Raw genomic sequence first — 26,812 nt, forward strand, 5'->3', positions numbered from 1 at the left:
GGGAAAAAAGAAGAGAAAATTTGGGAATAAAAAGAGAAAAATTTGGGAAAAAAGGAGGGAAAATTTGGAATAAAAAGAGAAAAAATTGGGAAAAAAAGGAGAGAAAATTTGGAATAAATTTGGGAAAAAAGGAGGAAAAAATTGGAATAAAAAAGAGAAAAATTTGGGAAAAAGGAGGGGAAAATTTGGGAATAAAAAGAGGGAAAATGGGGGAAAAAAGGAGAAAAAATTGGGAAAAAAGGAGGAAAAAATTGGAATAAAAAGAGAAAAATTTGGGGAAAAAAGGAGGGAAAATTTGCGAATAAAAAGAGGGAAAATTTGGGAAAAAAAGGAGAAAAAATTGGGAAAACAAGGAGAGAAAATTTGGAATAAAAAAGAGGAAAAATTTGGGAAAAAAGGGAAAATTTGGGAATAAAAAGAGGGAAAATGGGGAAAAAATGAGAAAAATTTGGGAAAAAAAGGAGGAAAAAATTGGGAATAAATTTGGGAAAAAAGGAGGGAAAAATTGGGAATAAAATGAGAAAAAATTGGGAAAAAAGGAGGAAAAAATTGGGAATAAATTTGGGAAAAAAGAAGAGAAAATTTGGGAATAAAAAGAGAAAAATTTGGGAAAAAAGGAGAAAAATTTGGGAATAAATTTGGGAAAAATTGGGAAAAAAGGAGAGAAAATTTGGAATAAATTTGGGAAAAAAGGAGGGAAAATTTGGAATAAAAAGAGAGAAAATGGTGGAAAAAAAATGAGAAAAATTTAGGAAAAAAGGAGGGAAAATTTGGGAATAAAAAAAGAAAAATTTGGGAAAAAAGGAGGGAAAATTTGGGAATAAAAAGGAAGAAAAGTTGGGAATAAAAAGGAGGAAAATTTGGGAATACAAAGAAGGAAAATCCCAATTTTTGGCCCCTTCCCGGGGAAATTCCCGCTGGAATTTTTTTATTTTTCTTTTTTTTTTTTTTTCCAATTTTTGGGATCCAAATTCCGGGAATGTTCCGGAAATTCGGGATCCCGGATTCCCTTTTCCAGAGGGGAAATTCCAGAAGGTTCCGGGAGGTTCCGAGGCTTTTCCGGAGGAGTTTTAATTGCAGGGATTCTCTGGAAAGGGAAAAAAAAAGAGAAAATTCCAATTTTTATCCCAAAATTCCAATTTTTATCCCAAAATTCCGATTTTTTTTATCCCAAAGTTCCCATTTTTTATCCCAAAATTCCGATTTTTATCCCAAAATTCCAGATTTTTATCCCAAAATTCCCATTTTTATCCCAAAATTCCCATTTTTTATCCCAAAATTCCAATTTTTATCCCAAAATTCCAATTTTTATCCCAAAATTCCCATTTTTTATCCCAAAATTCCCATTTTTATCCCAAAATTCCCATTTTTTATCCCAAAATTCCAATTTTTATCCCAAAATTCCGATTTTTTTATCCCAAAATTCCAGATTTTTATCCCAAAATTCCGATTTTTATCCCAAAATTCTGATTTTTCTCCCAAAATTCCAGCTCCCAGGAATCCTGGAATCAGCTCCAGGGCTGGAATTCCAGCTGGAATTTTGGGATGGAATTTTGGGATGGAATTGGAGCTGGAATTTTACTGGAATTCAGGCACAGAACAAGAACCAGGTGACAAAAATGGAATAAAAATCGAAATTTTTTCCCGTTTTTCTCCCGGAATTCCAACTCCAAAGGAATCCTGGAATCAGCTCCGGGGTTGGAATTTTGGGATGGAATTTTGGGATGGAATTTGGAGCTGGAATTCAGGCACAGAGCAAGAACCAGGTGACAAAAATGGAATAAAAATGGAATTTTTCCCGTTTTTCTCCCGGAATTCCAACTCCAAATGGATCCTGGATTCAGCTCCAGGGCTGGAATTCCAGCTGGAATTTTGGGATGGAATTTTGGGATGGAATTTTGGGATGGGATTTGGAGCTGGAATTCGGGCACAGAGCAGGAATTTGGCTACAAAAATGGAATAAAAATGGAATTTTTTCCCGTTTTTATCCCGAAATTCCAACTCCAAAGGAATCCCGGAGCTGGAATTCCAGCTGGAATTTTGGGATGGAATTTTGGGATGGAATTTTGGGATGGAATTCAGGCACAGAGCAGGAATTTGGTTACAAAAATGGAATAAAAATGGAATTTTTTTCCCGTTTTTCTCCCGGAATTCCGCCCCCCAGCGACCCCCGCTCACCTCCGGGTGTGGAATTCCGGCCGGGATCGGGGCTGGAATCCCGGGAATGCTGGCGGGTGACGCTGTGGGCGCAGCTGAGGAAGTGCTGGGCCTGGGGGCCGCAGGCGGCCGCGTCCCGGGGCCGCGCCCGGAGGCAGCGCTCGAACGCTGCCAGCGAATCCGAGCAATCCCGGCGGATCCGGCGCACCAGGGGGCTGGGAAAGAGCGGGAAAAGGGGGGGAAATCAGGGGGAAAAATGGGGAAATCAGGGGGAAATCAGGGGGAAAAAATGGGGGAAATTGGGGGGAAAATGGGGGAAAAATTGGGGGAAAAATGGAGGAAATTGGGGGAAAATTGGGGGGAAAATGGGGGAAAAAATGGGGGAAAAATGGGGGAAAATTGGGGGGAAATCAGGGGGAAATTGGGGAAAAAATGGGGGAAAATTGGGGGAAAAATTGGGGAAAAATTGGGGGAAAAATGGGGGAAAATCAGGGGGAAATTGGGGGAAAAATGGGGGAAAAATGGGGGGGAAAATGGGGGGGAAATGGGGGAAAATTGGGGAAAAAATGGGGGAAAAATGGAGGAAATTGGGGGAAAAAATGGGGGGAAATTGTGGAAAATTGGGGGAAAAATGGGGGAAAAATGGGGGAAATTGGGGAAAAAATGGGGGGAAATTGGGGAAAATTGGGGGAAAAATGGGGGAAAATCGGGGAGAAATTGGGGGAAAATCGGGGGGAAATTGGGGAAAAAATGGGGAAAAATTGGGGGAAAAATTGGGGGAAAAATGGGGAAAATTGGGGGAAAATCAGGGGGAAATTGGGGAAAAATTGGGGGAAAAATGGGGGAAAATTGGGGAAAATTGGGGGGAAATTGGGGGAAAAATGGGGGGAAATCGGGGGAAAAATGGGGGAAAAATGGGGGGGAAAATGGGGGGGAAATGGGGGAAAATTGGGGAAAAAATGGGGGAAAAATGGAGGAAATTGGGGGAAAAATGGGGAAAATTGGGGGAAAATTGGGGAAAAAATGGGGGGAAATTGGGGGGAAATTGGGGGAAAATTGGGGAAAAAATGGGGGGAAATTGGGGGGAAATTGGGGGAAAATGGGGGAAAAATGGGGGAAAAAATGGGGGAAAATTGGGGGAAAATTGGGGAAAAATTGAGGGAAAGTTGGGGGGGAAATGGGGGAAAATTGGGGAAAATTGGGGGAAAAATGGGGGGAAAATTGGGAAAAATTGGGGGAAAAATGGGGGAAAATTGGGGAAAAAATGGGGAAAAATGGGGGGGAAATGGGGGAAAAATGGGGAAAAAATGGGGGAAAATTGGGGAAAATTTGGGGAAAATTGGGGGAAAAATGGGGGAAAATTGGGGGGAAATTGGGGGAAAATTGGGGGAAAATTGGGGGGAAATTGGGGGAAAATGGGGGAAAAATTGGGGGAAAGTTGGGGGGAAATTGGGGAAAATCATGGAAAAAACAGGAAAAAAATGGGAGAAAAATTGGGGGAAATTTGGGGAAAATTGGGGAAAAAATGGGCAAAAAATGGGGGAAAATTGGGGAAAATTGGGGGAAAATGGGGGAAAATCGTGGAAAAACAAGGAAAAAAAGGAAAAACCAGGGAGGTGCAGCGGGTGACGCTCAGGGACACTCAGGGACAATCCCAGTGCTCCCAGTGCTCCCAGTTTGTGGCACTCACTGGTGCGAGGTGCAGCGGGTGACACTCAGGGACAGTTGGTGACAGTCCCAGTGCTCCCAGTTTGTGTCACTCACTGGTGCGAGGTGCAGCGGGTGACGCTCAGGGACACTCAGGGACAGTTGGTGACAATCCCAGTGCTCCCAGTGCTCCCAGTTTGTGTCACTCACTGGTCCCAGTGCTCCCAGTTTGTGTCACTCACTGGTGCGAGGTGCAGCGGGTGACGCTCAGGGACACTCAGGGACAATCCCAGTGCTCCCAGTGCTCCCAGTTTGTGGCACTCACTGGTGCGAGGTGCAGCGGGTGACGCTCAGGGACAGTTGGTGACAATCCCGGGCCCAGCTCCCGGCGCTCGCGGCCACGCAGCGACCGAAACGCTCCAGCTCCGGCCCACAGAGAGCGGCGGCGACGGACAGAACCTCCCTGGGGACGGACAGACGGACAGAACCTCCCTGGGGATGGACAGACAGACAGACAGAACCTCCCTGGGGACGGACAGACGGACAGAGCCTCACTGGGGACAGACAGACAGACAGACAGAGCCTCACTGGGGACAGACGGACAGACAGACAGAGCCTCACTGGGGATGGACAGACAGACAGACAGAGCCTCACTGGGGACAGACGGACAGACAGACAGACCCTCCCTGAGAAACAGACTGACAGACAGAGCCTCACTGGGGACAGACTGACAGACAGACAGAGCCTCACTGGGGACAGACGGACAGACAGACAGACCCTCCCTGAGAAACAGACTGACAGACAGAGCCTCACTGGGGACAGACTGACAGACAGAGCCTCACTGGGGATGGACAGACAGGCATCAGGGATGGACAAACGGACATCGGGGACACAAGGACAACGTCATCAGGGGACAGCGAGCACCTCCCTGGGCCAGGGATACCGGGGGACACCGAGGGGACACCGAGAGGACACTGAGGGGACACTGAGGGGACACTGAGGGGACACCCAGGGGACACCAGGGGACACTGAGGGGACACCGGGGAACACCCAGAGGACACCGAGGGACACCCAGGGGACACCAGGGGACACTGAGGGGACATTGAGGGGACACCCAGGGGACACTGAGGGCACAGGAGCCGGCCCCGCCGCCCCTCACTCACATGGCGCCTCCTGCTCCGCCGCCGCTGCTTCACTTCCGCCACTCCCTCGCCGTGCGCATGCGCCGCGCCCTCACTGCCGCCACTCCCTCTCTGTGCGCACGCGCCTCTTCGTCACTTCCTGTTTTCCCTCGCTCTGCGCGCGCGCGCGGCCCCGAGGCGGGAAGCTCGGGCTCGGCGCCTGCGCAGAAACCAAAGCGAAAGCGGAAGCGGCGCAGCGAGGGGGAAGGGAAGATGGCGGCGGCCGCGGCGGCCCCCGAGGACGAGCTGGTCTCGTCGGTGACGCTTTACCGGCGGCGGCCGCGGCTGCTCCGCGGGACCGTGCTGCCCTTCGCCGCCGGCCTCTACCCGGCCTGGCTGTGGCTGTGGGGGCCGCGCCTGTGGGCGCCGGGGGAGGCGGCGGCGCTGCCCGAGGCGGCGCTGTTGGCGCTCGGCGCCATCGCGGCTCTGCAGCTGCTGACGGCGCTGGCCGGGCTCTGGTCCGTGCACGCCGAGTGCGCCCTCAGCTGCAACAGGGTGAGCGCGGGAAGGGAGCGGCGGGAAACGCTGAGGGGAGCGGGGGAATCGGGGACGAGGGGGGATTTGGGGATGAGGGGATTTGGGGGGGATCGGGGCTGAGGGTGGGAAAGGACTGAGGGGGATTTAGGACTGAGGGGATTTGGGGCTGAGGGGATTTGGGGCTGAGGGGATTTGGGGCTGAGGGGATTTTGGGGTTGAGGGGATCTGGGGTTGAGGGCGGGAAAGAATTGAGGGGGATTTGGGGTTGGGGGGATTTGGGGCTGAGGGCAGGAAAAGACTGAGGGGGTTTGGGGATGAGGGGATTTGGGGGAGATTTGGGGCTTTGAGGATTTAGGGCTGAGGGGATTTTGGGTTTGGGAGGACTTGGGGGGGATTTGGGGTTGAGGGGGGGAAAGGACTGAGGGGATTTGGAGCTGAGGGCGGGAAAGGATTTGAGGGGGGTTTGGGGCTGAGGGGATTTGGGGGGGATTTGGGGCTGAGGGCGGGAAAGGACTGAGGGGGATTTAGGACTGAGGGGATTTGGGGCTGAGGGGATTTGGGGCTGAGGGGATTTGGGGGGGATTTTGTGGCTGAGGGGATTTGGGGGGGATTTGGGGCTGAGGGGATTTGGGGTTGGGATTTGGGGTTGGGGGGATTTGGGGCTGAGAGGACTTGGGGAGAATTTTGGGGTTAAGGGCGGGAAAAGACTGAGGGGATTTGGGGCTGAGGGTGGGAAAGGACTGAGGGGATTTGGGGTTGGGATTTGGGGTTGAGGGGATTTGGGGCTGGGGGGATTTGGGGCTGAGGGGATTTGGGGGGGATTTGGGGCTGAGGGGATTTGGGGAGAATTTTGGGGTTAAGGGCGGGAAAGGACTGAGGGGATTTGGGGCTGAGGGCGGGAAAGGACTGAGGGGATTTTGTGGCTGAGGGGATTTGGGGTTGGAAAGATTCGACTGAGGGGATTTGAGGTTTGGGGGGGATTTGGGGCTGAGGGGATTTGAGGTTTGGGGGGAATTTGGGGCATTAATTTGCAGAACATTAAATGATAAACATTAAGCGTTAAAATACTCTGTAAAAACCGTTACATTTTGGGATGTAAAGCGTGGGGAGAGTGGGATATTGAATATGGGAATGTGAGATATGGGATATAAAACTGGGGGGTTTTAAAAGCTTAAAATGTGGGATAAAATATGGAATACTTGGGGTGTAAAGCTGGGATTTTAAAGGTGGAAAAAAACGGGAATTCCAAGGGATTTTAAAGGGATAAATTAGGGAATATTTGAGGTGCAAAGATGGGATTTTAAGGCCATAAAAAAATGGGAATTCCAAGGGATTTTAAAGGGATAAATTAGGGAATATTTGAGGGGTAAAGATGGGATTTTAAGGCCACAAAAAATGGGAATTCCAAGGGATTTTAAAGGGATAAATGAGGGAATATTTGAGGGGTAAAGATGGGATTTTAAGGCCATAAAAAAATGGGAATTCCAAGGGGTTTTAAAGAGATAAATTAGGGAATATTTGAGGGGTAAGGATGGGATTTTAAGGCCACAAAAAATGGGAATTCCAAGGGATTTTAACGGGATAAATTAGGGAATATTTGAGGGGTAAGGATGGGATTTTAAGGCCATAAAAAATGGGAATTCCAAGGGATTTTCCTGCTGTTTTCCCCAGGAGCCCTGTCCCCAAAAAGCCACCCTGGCCAAGGTGGTGCCGACCCCCAACAACGGCTCCGTGGAATTGGTGCCGATCCACAGGGAACAGGTGAGGAAATCCGGGAATTCCGGTGGGGTTCATCCCAGAAAATGGAATTAATGGGGGAAAATCCTGGAATTCTGGTGGGATTTGTCCCTGGAAATGCAATTAATGGGGGAAAATCTGGGAAATCAATGGATTTTAACCCTGAAAATGGGGAAAATCTGGGAATTATTTTGGGATTTGCCCTGAAAATCCAATTAATGGGGAGGAATCAGGGAATTCAATGGAATTTATCACTGATAATGGGAAAAATCTGGAATTGTGCTGGGACTCATCTTAAAAAATGGGGAAAATCTGGGAATTGTGTTGGGATTCATCCCTAAAAATGGGGAAAATCTGGGAATTGTGCTGGGATTCATCCTGAATTTCCAATTAATGGGGTGAAAATCTGGGAATTTCAGGCTAAACCCCACGGGAAAACGTTGGAATTTGGGGATTTTTCCCCGTGAAATCCTTGGAATTCCAGGATTTTCACCCCATCCGGGCTGGAGATTTTTCCAGGACTGGGAAATTTGGGATTTTTCCCTTTTTTTTTCCCCCCCAGGGTGAAGATGGGCAGGAGGTGCTGAGCTTCGAGTTCCAGAAGATCAAATATTCCTACGAAATCCATGGAAAAAAACAATTCCTGCCCGTGGCGTTCCCCGTGGAGCATCCCTTGGGATTCTACCAGAATTCCAGAGGGTTCCAAGAGGAGCAGGAAATCCGGGAGGCCGAGAGGAAATACGGGAATAACAAGTGAGGATTTCCTGGGGGGAAATCCCGGGAAAAATCTTCAAATATCCCAGGAAAAATATTCCCAAAATGTCTTAAATATTCTGGGAAAAATCCCCAAAATATTCCTAAAGTATTTTAAATATTTTGGGGAAAAAAATCCTCAAATTATTCTGGGAAAATATTCCAAAATGTCCCAAAATATCCCAGGAAAAATCCCCAGAATATTCCAGGAAAAAAAAAACCTCAAAACGTTTTTGGGAAAATATTCCCAAAATAATTCAAATTTCTCAGGGAAATACCCCAAAATATTCCAGGGGGAAAAAAAAATAATTGAATTTTGAGTGGAAAATCAGGATTTTCCAAGGTTTTTCCAAGGTTTTTCCAAGGAATTCTCTCCTGGCAGGGTGGAAATGGTGGTGCCGGAATTCCTGGAGCTTTTCAAGGAAAGAGCCACGGCTCCGTTCTTCGTTTTCCAGGTAAAAACCGGGAAAGAAAAGCGGGAAAAATCCCCAAATTCGGGAATAAAAACCTGGGAAAAATCCCCAAATCTGCTAAAAAATTGGGAATAAACTCAGGGAAAATTCCCATTCCTGTAAAAACCACGGGAATTCCGGGCTGGATTGGGAGAGTTTTGGGTTCTTCTTTTCCTTGGAATTTCAGGAGTAATTTTTGTCCTTTTTGTTCTGGAATTGTGGGAATTCTGGGCTGGAATTTTGGGAATTCTGGGCTGGATTTTGAGGAATTCTGGGCTGGAATTTGAGGATTTCTGGGCTGGAATTTGAGGATTTCTGGGCTGGAATTTGGGGAATTCTGGGCTGGAATTTCAGGAATCCTGGGCTGGAATTTCAGGAATTCTGGCTCAAGATTGGGATGAATTTTCTCTCTTTTCCCATGAAATTTCCGGGATTTTGGGCTGAAATTTCCGGGATTTTGGGCTGAAATTTCAGGAATTTTGAGCTGAAACCCCAGAATATCCCGGAATATCCCGGAATATCCCGGAATTCCCCCATTTTCCCAGGTTTTCTGCGTGGGGCTGTGGTGCCTGGACGAGTTCTGGTACTACAGCGTCTTCACCCTCTCCATGCTCGTGGCTTTCGAGGCCTCCCTGGTGCAGCAGCAGCTCCGGAACCTCTCGGAGATCCGGAAAATGGGCAACAAACCCTTCATGATCCAGGTAAAAACCCGGAATTCCGGCCCTTCCCACAAAATCCGCCCCTCTGGGAGCGTTTCCTCGCGCTTTTCCCCCCGCTTTGGCCCCCAAAATTGGAATTTTGGGGGATTTAAACCGTTGGGTTTCCATTTTTTTCTTGCGTTTTTCCAGGAAAATTGGATTTTTAGGATTTTTTGGGGATTTTTTTTCCATTTATTTTCCATTTTCTTGTGGATTTTTTTCCAGGAAAATTGGATTTTTAGGAAATTTTTGGGAATTTTATTCCATTTATTTTCCATTTTCTTGTGGATTTTTTTCCTGAAAATTGGATTTTTAGGAATTTTTTTGGAATTTTTTCCATTTACTTTCTATTTTCTTGTGGATTCTTTTCCTGGAAATTGAATTTTTAGGACTTTTTTGGGAATTTTATTCCATTTATTTTCCGTTTCCTTGTGGATTTTTTCCATGGAAATTGGATTTTTAGGATTTTTTGGAACTTTTTTCCATTTATTTTCCATTTTCTTGTGGATTTTTTCCATGGAAATTGGATTTTTAGGATTTTTTTGGAATTTTATTCCATTTATTTTCCGTTTCCTTGTGGATTTTTGCCCTGGAAATTGGATTTTTAGGATTTTTTGGAACTTTTTTCCATTTATTTTCTATTTTCTTGTGGATTCTTTTCCATGGAAATTGGATTTTTAGGACTTTTTTTGAATTTTTTTCCATTTATTTTTCATTTTCTTGTGGATTTTTTTCCTGGAAATTGGATTTTTAGGAATTTTTTGGAACTTTTTTCCATTTATTTTCCATTTTCTTGTGGATTTTTTCCCTGGAAATTGAATTTTTAGGATTTTTTTTGATATTTTTTTCCATTTATTTTCCGTTTTCTTGTGGATTTTTTTCCCTGGAAATCGAATTTTTAGGATTTTTTTTTATATTTTTTTCCATTTATTTTCCGTTTTCTTGTGGATTTTTTCCCGGGAAATCGGATTTTTGTGGATTTTGGGAATTTTTCCCCATTTATTTTCCCTTTTCCCGTGGTTTTCCTGCTGATTTTGTCCCAAAATTCACATTTTTGGGTGTTTTTTCCCCCCTTTCCCATCATTTTCCCAACGATTCCCGTTAAAAATGGGGATTTGAGGGGGGTTTGGATTAATTTTTGTTCCTTTTCCCACCGATTCCATCCCAAAAATGGGGAATTTTTGGGAATTCCAGGTCTACAGGAACCGGAAGTGGCGGCCGATTTCCAGCGAGGAGATCGTGGCCGGGGACGTCGTCTCCATCGGTAAAAAACCGGGAATTCCCGTGGAAAAACGGGAATTCTCATGGAAAAACGGGAATTCTCATGGAAAAATTCCTTTAAAACGGGAATTTCCATGGAAAACGCCCCAAAAACCGGAATTTTGGGGTGGAAAACACCTTGAAAATGGAGATTTTTTCATGGAAAAATCCCTGAGAAATTGGGATTTTCCCCCATTTTTGAGGTGGAATTCCCGTTTTTCCCGGAGATCCCTTTGGAATTTTCCTGGTTTTTGCAGGAATTCCGGGTTGGATTTGGGGGGGGTTTTATCACCGGGGTTTTCCTCTTTTTTCCTTGGAATTCTTTGGTTTTTCCACCCATCCCTCCCAATTCCCAAAATTCCCAAAATTCCCAAAATTCCGGGGGCTGCTCTTCCCTGAATTTTTCTTTTTCCAAGTTCTTTTCCTCCACATCAAGGGAAAAACGGGAATTTTGGGATCTGGGGAAAAATTGGGGAAAAAGGGGAAAAAATTGGGGAAAAATGGGAAAAAATTGAGGGAAAAAATGGGAAAAAATTGGGGTAAAATTGGGAAAAAATGGGAAAAAATTGGGGAAAAATGGGAAAAAATTGGGGAAAAATGGGAAAAAAATTGAGGGAAAATGGGAGAAAATTGGGGAAAAATGGGGGGAAATTGGGGAAAAAATTGGGAAAAAATGGGTAAAAAATGGGAAAAAATTGAGGGAAAAATGGGAAAAAATTGGGGAAAATTGGGGGAAAAATGGAAAAAAATGGTAAAAAATGGGGGAAAAATGGGAAAAAATTGGGGAAAAATGGGGAAAAAATGGGAAAAAATTGGGGGGAAAATGGGAAAAAATTGGGGAAAAATGGGGAAAAAATTGGTAAAAAATGGGGAAAAGTTGGGGAAAAATGGGAGAAAATTGGGGAAAAATCCCGGAAATTTGGGTTTGGGCTGGGGAATTTTGGGAATTGTTGGGAATTTTGGGAATTTGTGCCCCCAGGCCGCTCCCCCCAGGAGAATTTGGTGCCCTGTGATCTCCTGCTGCTGCGCGGGCGCTGCGTGGTGGACGAGGCCATGCTGACAGGAGAGTCTGTGCCACAGATGAAGGTGGGGAAAAATGGGAAAAAATGGGGAAAAAATTGGGGGAAAATTGGAGGGGAAAATGGGAAAAAATTGGGGAAAAACAGGAAAAAACTGGGGGGAAAAATGGGAATAAACAGGAAAAAAATTGGGGGGAAATCGAGGAAAAATTGGGGGGAAATGGGGAAAAATTGGTAAAAAATGGGAAAAAATTGGGGGAAAATGGGAAAAAATTGGGGGGAAATGGGGAAAAAATGGGAAAAAATTGAGGGAAAAATGGGAAAAAATTGGGGAAAAATTGAGGGAAAAATGGGAAAAAATTGGGGAAAATTGGGGGAAAAATGGAAAAAAATGGGGGAAAAATGGGAAAAAATTGGGGAAAAATGGGAAAAAGTTGGGGAAATTGGGGAATTGGTGGAAAAGTGGGAATGTTTTTTGGGAATGATGGGAAATCCCTGCAGGAGCCAGTGGAGGGGCTGAGCCCGGAGCGAGTGCTGGACGTGGGGACGGACGGGCGGCTCCACGTCCTGTTCGGAGGGACCCGCGTGATCCAACACCTCCCGCCCCCGCGCGCCGCCGCAGGGATCCGCCGTGGGTGCTCCCGGTCCCTGGGATCCTGGGAATTCACTGGGATCCTGGCTTGGAATTCACTGGATTCATTGGAATTCACTGGAATTCACTGGGATCCCAGCCTGGAATTCACTGGAATTCACTGGGATTCACTGGGATCCCAGCCTGGAATTCACTGGAATTCACTGGGATCCTGGCCTGGAATTCACTGGAATTCACTGGAATTCACTGGGATCCCGGCCTGGAATTCACTGGAATTCACTGGAATTCACTGGGATCCCAGCCTGGAATTCACTGGAATTCACTGGGATCCCGGCCTGGAATTCACTGGAATTCACCCCCAATCCCTGGAATTCACTGGAATTCACTGGAATTCACTGGGATCCCGGCCTGGAATTCACTGGAATTCACTGGAATTCACTGGAATTCACTGGGATCCTGGCCTGGAATTCACTGGAATTCACTGGAATTCACTGGAATTCACTGGGATCCCGGCCTGGAATTCCTGGAATTCACTGGAATTCACTGGAATTCATTGAAATCCCAGCCTGGAATTCATTGAAATCCTGGCCTGGAATTCACTGGAATTCATTGAAATCCCGGCCTGGAATTCATTGAAATCATGGCCTGGAATTCATTGAAATCCTGGCCTGGAATCTCAGCCTGGAATCCAGGGAATTCACTGCAATCCCCAATCCCTGGAATTCACTGGAATCCCGGCCTGGAATCCCTGGAATTCACTGGAATCCTGGCCTGGAATTCCCTGAAATCCCCAAAATCCCAGCATGGAATCCCAGCCTGATATTCCCAAAATCCCGACCTGAAACTCCCTGAAATTCCAGCCCTGATCCCAGCCTGGAACCCTCTGGAATCCCGACCTGAAATTCCCCAAAATTCCGGCCTGAAATTCCCAAAAATCCCGGCCTGAAATTCCCAAAAATCCCAGCCTGAAATTCCCAAAAATCCCGACCTGAAATTCCCAAAAATCCCGGCCCGAAATTCCCTAAAATCCCAGCCTGAAATTCCCAAATTCCCAGCCCTGAAATTCCCAAATTCCCAGCCCTGAAATTCCCAAATTCCCACCCTGAAATTCCCAAAAATCCCAGCCCAAAATTCCCAAAAATCCCAGCCCAAAATTCCCAAAATCCCACCCTGAAATTCCCTGAAATTCCAGCCTGAAATTCCCAAAAATCCCGGCCCGAAATTCCCAAAAATCCCGGTCTGAAATTCCCAAAATCCCAGCCCGAAATTCCCAAATTCCCAGCCCAAAATCCCACCCTGAAATTCCTGAAATCCCAGCTTGGAATTCCCAAATTCCCGCCCTGAAATCCCGGGGTTATTTCCTGGAATTCCCCCTGTGATTTTCTCAGGGAATTCCCTGGGATTTCCTCGGGATTTGCTCAACATTTCCTGGGAATTTTTTCCCGGGAATTCCCCAAGTGGGTTTTCCCGGGAATCCCGAGTGGATTTTCCCGGGAATTCCGAGTGGGTTTTCCTGGGAATTCCGAGTGGGTTTTCCCGGGAATTCCCCGTGGGTTTTCCCGGGAATTCCAAGTGGATTTTCCCGGGAATTCCGAGTGGGTTTTCCCGGGAATCCCGAGTGGGTTTTCCCGGGAATTCCGAGTGGGTTTTCCCGGGAATTCCGAGTGGGTTTTCCCGGGAATTCCGAGTGGGTTTTCCCGGGAATCCCGAGTGGGTTTTCCCGGGAATTCCCCGTGGGTTTTCCCGGGAATTCCGAGTGGGTTTTCCCGGGAATTCCGAGTGGGTTTTCCCGGGAATTCCGAGTGGGTTTTCCCGGGAATTCCAAGTGGATTTTCCCGGGAATTCCGAGTGGGTTTTCCCGGGAATTCCGAGTGGGTTTTCCCGGGAATTCCCCGTGGGTTTTCCCGGGAATCCCGAGTGGGTTTTCCCGGGAATTCCCCGAGTGGATTTTCCCGGGAATTCCCCGAGTGGATTTTCCCGGGAATTCCGAGTGGGTTTTCCCGGGAATTCCGAGTGGGTTTTCCCGGGAATTCCCCGGATCCAGCGGGATTTTTCCCTCCCCAGCCGTGGATAACGGGTGCTTGGCCTTCGCCCTCCGCACCGGCTTCAACACCTCCCAGGTGAGCCGGGAATTCCGGGAATTCCGGGAATTCCGGGGACCGGGGGGGGCTCGGGAATGCCGGGCTCGGGAAGGGGGAGGAAAATACGGATCGGGAATGGGAGGAATTCCCAGGTTTTTAAGGAATTCCAGGTTTTTAAAGAATTCCCAGGTTTTTAAGGAATTCCCAGGTTTTAAAGGAATTCCCAGGCTTTTAAGGAATTCCCAGATTTTTTAAGGAATTCCCAGGTTTTTAAAGGAATTCCCAGGTTTTTAAGGAATTTTTAAAGGTTTGGAAGGAATTCTGTGCGTTTGAAGGGATTAGGAAGGAATTCCACGATTTTTTTAATTAATTCCGTGGGATTTAGAAGGAATTCCACGATTTTTTTAATTAATTCCATGGGATTTAGAAGGAATTCCATGATTTTTTTAAGGAATTCCATGGGATTTAGAAGGAATTCCATGATTTTTTAATTAATTTTTTGGGATTTAGAAGGAATTCCATGATTTTTTTAAGGAATTCCATGGGATTAGGAAGGAATTCCATGATTTTTTTTAGGAATTCTCTGGGATTTAGAAGGAATTCCATGATTTCTTAAGGAATTCTGTGGGATTTAGAAGGAATTCCGTGAATTTTTAAGGAATTCCATGGGATTTAGAAGGAATTCCATGATTTTTTAATTAATTCCATGGGATTTAGAAGGAATTCCACGATTTTTTTAGGAATTCCCTGGGATTTAGAAGGAATTCCACGATTTTTTAATTAATTCCGTGGGATTTAGAAGGAATTCCATGATTTTTTTAATTAATTCCATAGGATTTAGAAGGAATTCCATGATTTTTTAAGGAATCCTGTGGGATTTAGAAGGAATTCCATGATTTTTTTTAGGAATTCCCTGGGATTTAGAAGGAATTCCATGATTTTTTAATTAATTTTTTGGGATTTAGAAGGAATTCCACGATTTTTTAAGGAATCCTGTGGGAATTGAAAGAATCTCTCCAATTCCAAAGAGATTTTGGAGTTTTTTCCCCCCACGACCCTCTGGAATTCTGAAGGAATTCCCAGAGAATTCCATGGAATTCCAGCAGCTGGGGCTGTTTTTTCCAGGGAAAGCTGCTCCGGACGATCCTGTTTGGGGTGAAGAGGGTCACGGCCAACAACCTGGAGACCTTCATCTTCATCCTCTTCCTCCTCGTCTTCGCCGTCGCCGCCGCCGCCTACGTCTGGATCCAGGGTGGGAATCCCGGGAATTTGTGCCAAACTCGGAGGGAAAATTGGGAATTTCTGGCTCAGATTTTGGGGGAAAGACGGGAAATTCTCGGTCCTGAAGGATTTTCCTGTTTTGATCCCGTTTTTCCCGGTCCTGGTTCCTTTTTATTCCTCTCAAATCCCTTTTTGATCCCATTTTTCCCCTTTTTGATCCCATTTTTCCCCTTTTTGATCCCATTTTTCCCCTTTTTGATCCCATTTTATCCCATTTTTAACCCATTTTACCCCATTTTCTCCCATTTTAATCCCATTTTATCCCATTTTTATCCCATTTTGTCCCATTTTAATCCCGTTTCTTCCCATTTTAATCCCGTTTTTTCCCATTTTTTCCCGTTTCCAGGCACCAAGGATCCCCGTCGGAACCAGTACCGCCTGTTCCTGGAATGTGCCCTGATCCTCACGTCCGTGGTGCCCCCGGAGTTGCCCATCGAGCTCTCCCTGGCCGTCAACACCTCCCTCATCGCCCTGGCCAAGCTCTGTGAGCTTTTTTTGGGAATTTTTTTGGGATAAAAATCCCTGTTTGGGACGGGCTGGGATTCCCACAGGAGCTTGGGTTGTTCCAGCTTTTCTCCCTTTTTTTTTTCCTTTTTGTTTCCCCTCAAAATTCCCAATTTTCCCTCAGAATTCCCCATTTTTTTCCCCTCAGAATTCCATATTTTCCCTCAAAATTCCCGGTTTTTTCCCCTCCCCAAAATTCCCAATTTTTCCTCAGAACTCAAAATTCTTCCCCTCAGAATTTCCCATTTTCCCTCAAAATTCCTGGTTTTTTCCCACAAAATTCCCAATTTCTCCTCAGAATTCCCCATTTTTTTCCCCTCAGAATTCCCAATTTTCCCTCAAAATTCCCGGTTTTTTCCCCTCCCCAAAATTCCCAATTTTTCCTCAGAACTCAAAATTTTTCCCCTCAGAATTTTCCATTTTCCCTCAAAATTCCTGTTTTTTTCCCACAAAATTCCCAATTTCTCCTCAGAATTCCCCATTTTTCCCCTCAGAATTCCCAGTTTTCCTTCAAAATTCCCATTTTTCCCCCCAAAATTCCCAATTTTCCCTCAGAACTCAAAATTCTTCCCCTCAGAATTTCCCAATTTCCCTCAAAATTCTTGTTTTTTCCCCTCAAAATTCCCAATTTTCCCTCAGAATTCCCCATTTTTTTCCCCTCAGAATTTCCGATTTTCCCTCAAAATTCCCGTTTTTCCCCCCTCCCCAAAATTCCCAATTTTTCCTCAGAACTCACAATTTTTCCCCTCAGAATTTCCCATTTTCCCTCAAAATTCTTGTTTTTTTCCCACAAAATTCCCAATTTCTCCTCAGAATTCCCCATTTTTCCCCTCAGAATTCCCAGTTTTCCTTCAAAATTCCCATTTTTCCCCCCAAAATTCCCAATTTTTCCTCATAACTCACAATTTTTCCCCTCAGAATTCCCCATTTTCCCTCAAAATTCCTGTTTTTTTCCTCAAAAATCCCCCATTTTTCCCCCCAAAAACTCCCACTTTTTCCCCTCAAAATCCCCCATTTTCCCCTCATAAATTCTCCATTTCCCCCCAAAATTCTCCATTTTTCCCTCAAAATCCCCCATTTTCCCCTCATAAATTCTCCATTTCCCCCCAAATTCTTCATTTTTCCCCCCAAAATCCCCCATTTTCCCCTCATAAATTCTCCATTTCCCCCCCAAAACTCCCCATTTTTTTCCCTCAAAAATCCCCCATTTTTCCCCCCAAAATTCTCCATTTTTCCCCCCAAAATCCCCCATTTTCCCCTCATAAATTCTCCATTTCCCCCCCAAAAATCCCCATTTTTCCCCCAAAATCCCCCATTTTCCCCTCATAAATTCTCCATTTCCCCCCAAAATTCTCCATTTTTTTCCCTCAAAATCCCCCATTTTCCCCTCATAAATTCTCCATTCCCCCCCCCAAAAATCCCCATTTTTTCCCCCCAAAAAAACCCCCCATTTTTCCCCCCCAAAAATTCCCATTCCCCCCTCAAAATCCCCCATTTTCCCCTCATAAATTCTCCATTTCCCCCCCAAAAATTCCCATTTTTTTCCCTCAAAAATCCCCCATTTTTCCCCCAAAAAATTCCCACTTTTTTCCCTCAAAATCCCCCATTTTCCCCTCAAAATCCCCCATTTTCCCCTCATAAATTCTCCATTTCCCCCTCAAAATTCTCCATTTTTTTCCCTCAAAAATCCCCCATTTTCCCCCCAAAAATTCCCACTTTTTCCCCTCAAAATCCCCCATTTTCCCCTCATAAATTCTCAATTTCCCCCAAAATCCCCCATTTTCCCCTCATAAATTCTCCATTTCCCCTCAAAATTCTCCATTTTTCCCTCACAATCCCCCATTTTCCCCTCATAAATTCTCCATTTCCCCTCAAAATTCTCCATTTTTTCCCTCAAAATCCCCCATTTTCCCCTCATAAATTCTCCATTTACCCCCCCAAAATCCCCATTTTCCCCTCATAAATTCTCCATTTCCCCCCCAAAATTCTTCATTTTTCCCCCCAAAATCCCCATTTTCCCCTCATAAATTCTCCATTTCCCCCCCAAAATTGTCCATTTTTCCCCCAAAATCCCCCATTTTCCCCCCCAAAATTCCCCATTTCCCCCCAAAATTCTCCATTTTTCCCCCAAAATCCCCCATTTTCCCCTCATAAATTCTCCATTTCCCCCTCAAAATTCTCCATTTTTTTCCCTCAAAATCCCCATTTTCCCCTCATAAATTCTCCATTTCCCCCTCAAAATTCTCCATTTTTTTCCCTCAAAATCCCCCATTTTCCCCTCATAAATTCTCCATTTCCCCCTCAAAAATCCCCATTTTTTCCCCCAAAAAAATCCCCAAACCCCCCCATTTTCCCCCCAACCCCTCCCCACTCCCGGAATTCCCACTTTTCCCGTTTTTCCAGACGTTTACTGCACGGAACCTTTCCGGATCCCCTTCGCCGGGAAGGTCCAGGTTTGCTGCTTCGATAAAACCGGGACCTTGACCAGCGACCACCTCGTGGTGCGAGGGGTGGCCGGGCTCAGGTGAGTCCTGATCCCCAAATTCCCGCCGGGAAAACCCCGGCAATCCCCAAAAACGGGGGTTTTTCTGCAATTTGGGGATTTTTATTGGGATTTTTGACATTTTTATTGGGATTTTTCACGTTTTTATTGGAATTTTTGGACGTTTTTATTGGGATTTTTGACGTTTTTATTGGGATTTTTGACGTATTTATGGGGATTTCTGATGTTTTTATTGGGATTTTTGATGTTTTTATTGGGATTTTTGATATTTTTATTGGAATTTTTGACGTTTTTATTGGGATTTTTGACGTTTTTATTGGGATTTTTGATGTTTTTATTGGGATTTTTGACGTTTTTTTTGGGATTTTTGACATTTTATTGGAATTTTTGATGTTTTTAGTGGGATTTTTCACGTTTTTATTGGGATTTTTCACATTTTTATTAGGATTTTTGACGTTTTTATTGGGATTTTTGATGTTTCTATTGGAATTTTTGACATTTTATTGGGATTTTTGACATTTTATTGGAATTTTTGACATTTTATTGGAATTTTTGACGTTTTTATTGGAATTTTTGACGTTTTTATTGCGATTTTTGATGTTTTTATTGGAATTTTTGACGTTTTTATTGGAATTTTTGATATTTTTATTGGAATTTTTGACGTTTTTATTGGAATTTTTGACGTTTTTATTGGAATTTTTGATATTTTTATTGGAATTTTTGACGTTTTTATTGGAATTTTTGATATTTTATTGGGATTTTTGATGTTTTTATTGGGATTTTTGACATTTTATTGGAATTTTTGACGTTTTTATTGCGATTTTTGACGTTTTTATTGGGATTAAAAAAAAAATTAGAATCATCCCTAAAAATCCCCACAGAATTCCACAGAAATCCTGGGATTTTTTTGGGAATTTCGTGAGGATTCTGTGAGGTTTTTGTGCGATTTTTTTTGTGGGATATTTTTGGATATTTTATGGGAAGATTTCCTAAGGATTTTGTGGGATTTTTTGTGGAATTTTATGGAGGAATCTTGTGGAATTCTGTGGGGATTTTTAGGGAGAAATTTTATTTTATTTTATGAGGATTTTTGGTGTCATTTTTATGGGATTTTTGGTGGGGTTTTGTGGGATTTTTTGTGGGGATTTTTTAGGGAAAAAAATTCTTTTAGTTTATCAGAAACTTTTGTGGCATTTTTATGGGAATTTCGATGGGGTTTTGTGGGATTTTTTGTGGAATTCTGTGGAGATTTTTAGGGAGAAATTTTATTTTATTTTATCAGGATTTTTGGTGTCATTTTTATGGGGTTTTTGGTGGGGTTTTGTGGGATTTTTCGTGGAAATTTTTTAGGAAAATTTTTTTTTAGTTTATCAGAAATTTTTATGGGATTTTTGGTGGGGTTTCGTGGGATTTTTTGTGGAGATTTTTTAGGGAAAAATATTTTTTAGTTTATCAGAAATTTTTGTGGCATTTTTATGTGTTTTTTGGTGGGGTTTTGTGGGATTTTTTGTGGAAATCTGTGGAGATTTTTAGGGAGAAATTTTATTTTATTTTATCAGGATTTTTGGTGTCATTTTTATGGGGTTTTTGGTGGGGTTTTGTGGGATTTTTCGTGGAAATTTTTTAGGAAAATTTTATTTTAGTTTATCAGAAATTTTTATGGGATTTTTGGTGGGGTTTTGTGGGATTTTTTGTGGAATTCTGTGGAGATTTTTAGGGAGAAATTTTAATTTATTTTATGAGGATTTTTGGTGGCACTTTTATGTGTTTTTTGGTGGGGTTTTGTGGGATTTTTTGTGGAATTCTGTGGAGATTTTTAGGGAGAAATTTTATTTTATTTTATCAGGATTTTTGGTGGCACTTTTATGTGTTTTTTGGTGAGGTTTTGTGGGATTTTTCATGGAAATTTTTTATGGAAAAATTTTTTTTTAGTTTATCAGGATTTTTTGTGTCATTTTTACAGATTTTTTGATAAGACTCCCCAGCATATTTAATGGCATTTTAAACAAAATTTTAAACATTTCACCCATTTTTTCCACTCACCTCAACTCCCCACAGATCCTCTTCACAAAAACCCTTCGGGATGATGCCAAAAATTCCGATTTTTCCCTCAGGGAAGGCAAGGAAGTGGTGCCGGTGTCGGAAATCCCTCTGGAAACTCACCGGGCCATCGCCTGCTGCCACTCCCTGGTGCAGCTGGAGGACGGGACAATCGTGGGAGATCCTTTGGAAAAAGCCATGCTGACTGCCGTGGATTGGACCCTGACCAAAGGTAAATCCCAAATCCCCCATTTTTCCTGGAATTCTGAGGCGTTTTGGGTAGGAAAAGCTTAAAAAAAGGGGGCAAAATGCTGGGAAAACGTTTCAGGAAAATCCCGTAAAATGGCGGTAAAAATCATGGAAAATTCGCGTAGAAAGTTGGACAAAATTGTTGTTAAAATTATCCCCCAAAAATCCCACAGAATCCCCCAAAAATCCCACAAAATCCTTCTAGAAAAATCCCAGAAAATCCTTCCAGAAAAATCCCAAAAAATCCGTCCAGAAAAATCCCACAAAACGATGCCAAAAATCACAGAAAATCCCCACAGAAAATCCTGCAAAATATCTGTTAAAATTGCCCCCCAAAAATCCCACAGAATCCCCCAAAAATCCCAGAAAATCTTTCCAGAAAAATCCCAGAAAATCCTTCCAGAAAAATCCCAGAAAATTCTTCCAGAAAAATCCCAGAAAATCCTTCCAGAAAAATCCCAGAAAATCCTTCCAGAAAAATCCCACAAAACGATGCCAAAAATCCCAGAAAATCCCCACAGAAAATCCTGCAAAATATCTGTTAAAATTGCCCCAAAAAATACCACAGAATCCCCCAAAAATCCCACAAAATCCTTCTAGAAAAATCCCAGAAAATCCTTCCAGAAAAATCCCAGAAAATCCTTCCAGAAAAATCCCACAAAATGATGCCAAAAATCCCAGAAAATCCCCACAGAAAATCCTACAAAATATCTGTTAAAATTGCCCCCCAAAAATCCCACAGAATCCCCCAAAAATCCCAGAAAATCCTTCAAGAAAAATCCCACAAAATGATGCCAAAAATCCCAGAAAATCCCCACAGAAAATAGTACAAAATATTTCTTAAAATCACCCCAAAAAATCCCAGAGTCCCAAAAAAATCCCACAAAATCCTTCCAGAAAAATCCCACAACATGATGCCAAAATTCCCATAAAATTCTCACAGAAAATTGTACAAAATACCTCACAAAATCACCCCAAAATTTCCCACAGAGTCCCCAAAAAATCCCACAAAATCCTTCCAGAAAAATCCCACAAAATGATGCCCAAAATCCCAGAAAATCCCACAAAATATTTCTTAAAATTCCTCTCAAGAGTCCCACAAAATCCCACAAAAAAAAATCCAAAAATTTCCCCAAAACCCTGACCAAAAAACCTCCAAAATCTCCAGAGAAATTCCACAAAATCCTCACAGAATGCCACAAAAAAATCCTCAGAAAATCCTCGCCAAAAAAATTCCACAAAATCCCACAAAGCCCTCACAAAAATCCGTCGGAATTCCATCCTTACCATCCAGAATTCCACCTGAATTCCCAATAATTTTGTCGAAATTAGCCAAAATTCTTCCCGAATTCCCATTAATTCCGTCTAAATTGTCAGAAATTCCTCCTGAATTCCCTACAGTTATCCAGAATTCCATCAAATTCCCTGAATTCCCGCCAAATTCCACCCGAACCCCTCAGAATTCCACCCAAATGCCTCCAAATCCCTTTCAAACCACCCCAAAATTCCTCTTTTCCCCCCTCATTCCCGATTCCCCCTTTTCCCTCCCAGCACCCCCTTTCAGGATTTCCTGATTTCCTTTGTTTCCAGATGAGAAAGTTTTCCCGAGGAGTCTAAAAACTCCGGGAATGAGAATTCACCAGCGCTTTCATTTCTCCAGTGCCCTGAAGAGGATGGCGGTGCTGGCTTCCCTGGAAAACGCCTCCGGAGAAATCCGATACCTGGCGGCCGTCAAGGGCGCTCCCGAGACCCTGCACGCCATGGTGAGGGGAAAAATTCCGGGGAAAAACGGTGGGAAAATGGGAAATTGGGAATGCCGGGAGGACAAAATGGCCGCCCTGCGGTGAGGGGAAATTTCAGGGAGAAATGGGCCCAGAGCCTGTTGTGAGGTAAATTCCAATAAAAAATGAGGAGTTGGGAATGGTGGGAATGCTCTGGAGATCCTGCAGGTCATGGTGAGGGAAAAAATTCCAGGGAAAATCGGTGGGAAAATGGGAAATTGGGAATGCCAGGAGGACAAAATGGCCGCCCTGCTGTGAGGGGAAAAACGGGCCCAGTGCCCATAGTCAGGGGAAATTCCGTGAAAAATGGGCCCAGAGATTGCTGTGAGGTAAATTCCAATAAAAAATGAGGAGTTGGGAATGGTGGGAATGCTCTGGAGATCCTGCAGGTCATGGCGAGGGAAAAAATTCCAGGGAAAATCGGTGGGAAAATGGGAAATTGGGAATGCCAGGAGGACAAAATGGCCGCCCTGCTGTGAGGGGAAAAACGGGCCCAGTGCCCATAGTCAGGGGAAATTCCGTGAAAAATGGGCCCAGAGATTGCTGTGAGGTAAATTCCATGGAAAAACAGGGAGTTGGGAATGGTGGGAATGCTCTGGAGACCCTGCGGGCCATGGTGAGGGGAAAAATTCTGGGAAAAAACGGTGGGAAAATGGGAAATTGGGAATGCCGGGAGGACAAAATGGCCGCCCTGCTGTGAGGGGAAAAATGGGCCCAAACATAGTCAGGGGAAATTCCGTGGAAAAATGGGGGAATTCCGTGGAAAAATGTGGATTTGGGAATGCTGGGAGGTCAGAGAGGTTCACCAGAGCCTGTGGTGAGGGAAAATTCCAGAGGAATTCCAGGGAAATTCTGGGTTGAAGGAAAATCTGGGAATGGTGGGAGATCAAAATGGCTGCCCGGGCCCTGAGGTGAGGGAAATTCCAGGGAAAAATGGGCCCAGAGCCTGAGGTGAGGGAAATTCCAGAGAAAAATGGGAATCTTGGGAGATCAAGGAGATGAAAAGGGGTGGGGACTGTAAATTCTAAAGGAATTATCCTGAATTATCCCAAATTCCACCCGGATTCTCCCAAATCCCCGCCTCCTTTTCCCCTTCAAATCTCATTTTTCCCAATTTTCCACCAAAACCCTCTGGAATTTTTTCAGTTTCCTCACTCACGGAATGTTTTCCTGGTTTTTTTTTTCCCAGTTATCCCAATGTCCCAGGAACTACCACGAGATCCATCGGGAATTCTCCCACGAGGGCGCGAGGGTCCTGGCCCTGGGATACAAGGAACTGGGAACCCTGAGCCACCAGCAGGTGAAAAAACGGGAAAAATCCCGGAATTCCAGGCCTGGGAAACGCTGGGAGAAGGGTTGGGAAAAGGAGGGGTGGAATTTGTGGTTTTTAAAGGAGTTTTTCCAGGGAAAATCCCTTTTCTTTTGGGAATTTGGGATCACTCCAAGCTTTTGGGAGCGCTAAACTCATTCCAGGGATGCTCCAAATCCCGGGAATCACCGGTGGGAGGAGGGAATTTGCCTTTTGAAGGGGCTTGGGAATGCTGAATCCCGGATTTTTCCATGGAAAAGGTGCGGGAGATGAAGAGGGAATCCCTGGAATGCGACCTGAGATTTGTGGGATTCATCGTGGTCTCCTCCCCACTGAAAGCCGACTCCAAGGCCGTGATCCGAGAGATCCAGAGCGCTTCCCACCACGTGAGGAATCCCGGGAATTCCGGGAATTCCCAGGTTTTGGGGAGGGTTGAAAATGGGGGAATTTCCAGGGGGGAAAATTGGGAATTTTCAGGGGTGAAAAACGGGAAAATTCCAAGTGGAAAAAGGAAAAATTCAGGTTGAAAATCGGGAAAATCCCCCTTGGAAAAGAGGGAAAATTCCAGAGTGGAAATTGGGGAATTTCAGTCGAACACCCAGGAAAATTCCAAGGGGAAAATCCGAGGCTGAAAACTGGGAAAAATTCAAACTGGAGAGTGGGAAAATTCCAGCTGGAAATCTGGGAAATTCCAGGATGAAAACCTGGAAAAGTTCTAGGCTGAAAAGAGGAAAAATTCGAAAGGGAAAAGAGGGAAAATTCCAATAGGAAAAGAGGGAAAATTCCAAAGGGAAAAGGGAAAATTCCAAAGGGAAAAGAGGGAAAATTCCAAAGGGAAAAGAGGGAAAATTCCAAGTAGAAAAGAGAGAAAATTCCGAAGGGAAAACCAGAAAAATCCAAGTGGAAAACTCAGAAATTCCCAGATTGAAACCAGGGGGGAAAGAACTGAGGCTGAAAAGCGGGAAAATGCCATGGGAAAAGCGGGAAAATCCCATGGGAAAAGCGGGAAAATGCCATGGGAAAAGCGGGAAAACGCAGATTTTCCCGGGAATTCTTGGGAATTGCCGGAATTCCGGTGTTGCAGGTGGTGATGATCACCGGGGACAGCCCGCTGACGGCGTGCCACGTGGCGCGGGAGCTGCACTTCCTGCGCCGGGAAAACGTCCTGATCCTGCAGGAACCGGAACCCGGTACCGGGAATGTCGGGAATGTCGGGAATATCGGGAATGTTGGGATTGGGAATGATGGGAATATTGGGAATATTGGGATTGGGAATGATGGGAATGATGGGATTGGGAATGGGAGCTGCACTTCCTGCGCCGGGAAAACGTCCTGATCCTGCAGGAACCGGAACCTGGTACCGGGAATGTCGGGAATGTTGGGATTGGGAATGATGGGAATATTTGGAATATTGGGATTGGGAATGATGGGAACAGGAGCTGCACTTCCTGCGCCGGGAAAACGTCCTGATCCTGCAGGAACCCGAGCCCGGTACCGGGAATGTCGGGAATGTCGGGAATATCGGGAATGTCGGGAATGTCGGGATTGGGAATGATGGGAATGATGGGAATATTGGGAATGATGGGAATAATGGGAATGATGGGATTGGGAATGATGGGAATGGGAGCTGCACTTCCTGCGCCGGGAAATCGTCCTGATCCTGCAGGAACCCGAGCCCGGTACCGGGAATGTCGGGAATGTCAGGATTGGGAATGATGGGAATGTCGGGAATATTGGGATTGGGGATGATGGGAATGATGGGAATAATGGGAATAATGGGATTGGGAATGGGAGCTGCACTTCCTGCACCGGGAAAACGTCCTGATCCTGTCGGGAATATCGGGAATATTGGGAATATTGGGATTGGGAACAGTGGAAGCCCACGGGGTTCTGGGATTTGAGGAATTCTGGGAATGTGGAATGAGACCGGGAATGTTGGGAATGCCTGGGATTCTGGGATTTGAGGAGCTGGGAATGGAGATGGGTTGGAATCGGCTCCGGAATCTTCCCCGGATCCATTCCCGTTCCCGCGGGGCTGCCCTGGCAGCGGCGATCCCGGCATTCCCATGGAATTCCCATGGAATTCCCATTCCCACAGGGCTGCCCTGGCAGTGGCGATCCCGGCATTCCCATGGAATTCCCATGGAATTCCCATTCCCACAGGGCTGCCCTGGCAGCGGCGATCCCGGCATTCCCATGGAATTCCCATGGAATTCCCGTTCCCGCAGGGCTGCCCTGGCAGTGGCGATCCCGGGACGGATCCGTGGCTCTCCCGGCATTCCCGGATTCCCTGCGGGATCTGACGGATCCCTTCGAGCTGTGCCTGACGGGGGAGGGGCTGGAGCAGCTCCGGCTCCGGGATCGGGATCGGCTCCTCCGGCTCATCCCGCACATCCGCGTCTTCGCCAGGGTGGCGCCCAAGCAGAAGGTGAGGGGCTTTGGGATGGGAATTCCCGGGATTTGGGGGCTTTGGGATGAGAATTCCCGGGATTTGGGGGCTTTGGGATGGGAATTTCCAAGATTTGGGGGCTTTGGGATGGGAATTCCCGGGATTTGGGATCTTTGGGATGGGAATTCCCAAGATTTGGGGTTGTTGGGATGGGAATTCCCAAGATTTGGGGTTGTTGGGATGGGAATTCCCAAGATTTGGGGTCTTTGGGATGGGAATTCCCAAGATTTGGGGTCTTTGGGATGGGAATTCCCAAGATTTGGGGTCTTTGGGATGGGAATTTCCAAGATTTGGGGGCTTTGGGATGGGAATTCCCGGGATTTGGGGTTGTTGGGATGGGAATTCCCAAGATTTGGGGTTGTTGGGATGGGAATTCCCAAGATTTGGGGTCATTGGGATGGGAATTCCCAAGATTTGGGGTCATTGGGATGGGAATTCCCGGGATTTGGGGTCTTTGGGATGGGAATTTCCAGGATTTGGGGTCATTGGGATGAGAATTCCCAAGATTTGGGATCTTTGGGATGGGAATTTCCAGGATTTGGGATCTTTGGGATGGGAATTTCCAGGATTTGGGGTCATTGGGATGGGAATTCCCAAGATTTGGGATCTTTGGGATGGGAATTCCCAAGATTTGGGGTCATT

General features: G+C 45.2%; 2 protein-coding genes across 3 annotated transcripts in view; one reads left to right on the forward strand and one right to left on the reverse strand.

Annotated features, from left to right (window-relative positions):
* Positions 1–888: 888 nt before the first annotated feature.
* Positions 889–5,073, reverse strand: CHCHD5 (coiled-coil-helix-coiled-coil-helix domain containing 5). Its single transcript, XM_086871506.1, has 4 exons — positions 4,968–5,073; positions 4,130–4,267; positions 2,179–2,372; positions 889–1,087 (listed from the first exon to the last, which is right to left on the reverse strand). Coding segments are annotated over exons 1-4 (351 nt in total). The 5' UTR covers positions 4,970–5,073; the 3' UTR covers positions 889–1,070.
* Positions 5,074–5,092: 19 nt separating this feature from the next.
* Positions 5,093–26,812, forward strand: part of ATP13A1 (ATPase 13A1) — a 28,329-nt gene continuing 6,609 nt past the window's right edge. The window contains exons 1-18 of one of the 2 annotated variants that reach the window (XM_086871488.1): positions 5,093–5,480; positions 7,134–7,223; positions 7,762–7,952; positions 8,335–8,407; positions 8,950–9,105; positions 10,297–10,366; positions 11,342–11,448; positions 11,883–12,012; positions 14,038–14,093; positions 15,180–15,306; positions 15,682–15,819; positions 18,243–18,363; positions 20,457–20,614; positions 22,222–22,394; positions 23,602–23,712; positions 23,982–24,107; positions 24,806–24,911; positions 25,950–26,149. In XM_086871488.1, coding sequence (XP_086727614.1) covers positions 5,199–5,480; positions 7,134–7,223; positions 7,762–7,952; positions 8,335–8,407; positions 8,950–9,105; positions 10,297–10,366; positions 11,342–11,448; positions 11,883–12,012; positions 14,038–14,093; positions 15,180–15,306; positions 15,682–15,819; positions 18,243–18,363; positions 20,457–20,614; positions 22,222–22,394; positions 23,602–23,712; positions 23,982–24,107; positions 24,806–24,911; positions 25,950–26,149 — 2,415 coding nt within the window. In that variant the 5' untranslated portion in view covers positions 5,093–5,198. The remainder of the gene's footprint in view (positions 5,481–7,133; positions 7,224–7,761; positions 7,953–8,334; positions 8,408–8,949; positions 9,106–10,296; positions 10,367–11,341; positions 11,449–11,882; positions 12,013–14,037; positions 14,094–15,179; positions 15,307–15,681; positions 15,820–18,242; positions 18,364–20,456; positions 20,615–22,221; positions 22,395–23,601; positions 23,713–23,981; positions 24,108–24,805; positions 24,912–25,949; positions 26,150–26,812) is intronic. The other variant, XM_086871489.1, reaches the window with a different exon arrangement.

This window comes from Cyanistes caeruleus, chromosome 35, assembly GCF_971803275.1.
Source record: "Cyanistes caeruleus chromosome 35, bCyaCae1.hap1.1, whole genome shotgun sequence".
Taxonomy (NCBI): Eukaryota; Metazoa; Chordata; class Aves; order Passeriformes; family Paridae; genus Cyanistes; species Cyanistes caeruleus.

Excerpts from the sequence above, each read along its gene's own strand:
- CHCHD5 (XM_086871506.1), bottom strand. Across the intron at positions 2,373-4,129 it reads ACCCGCTGCACCTCGCACCA|CCCCCTGGTGCGCCGGATCC; the intron begins GTGAGTGCCACA and ends GCTCTTTCCCAG.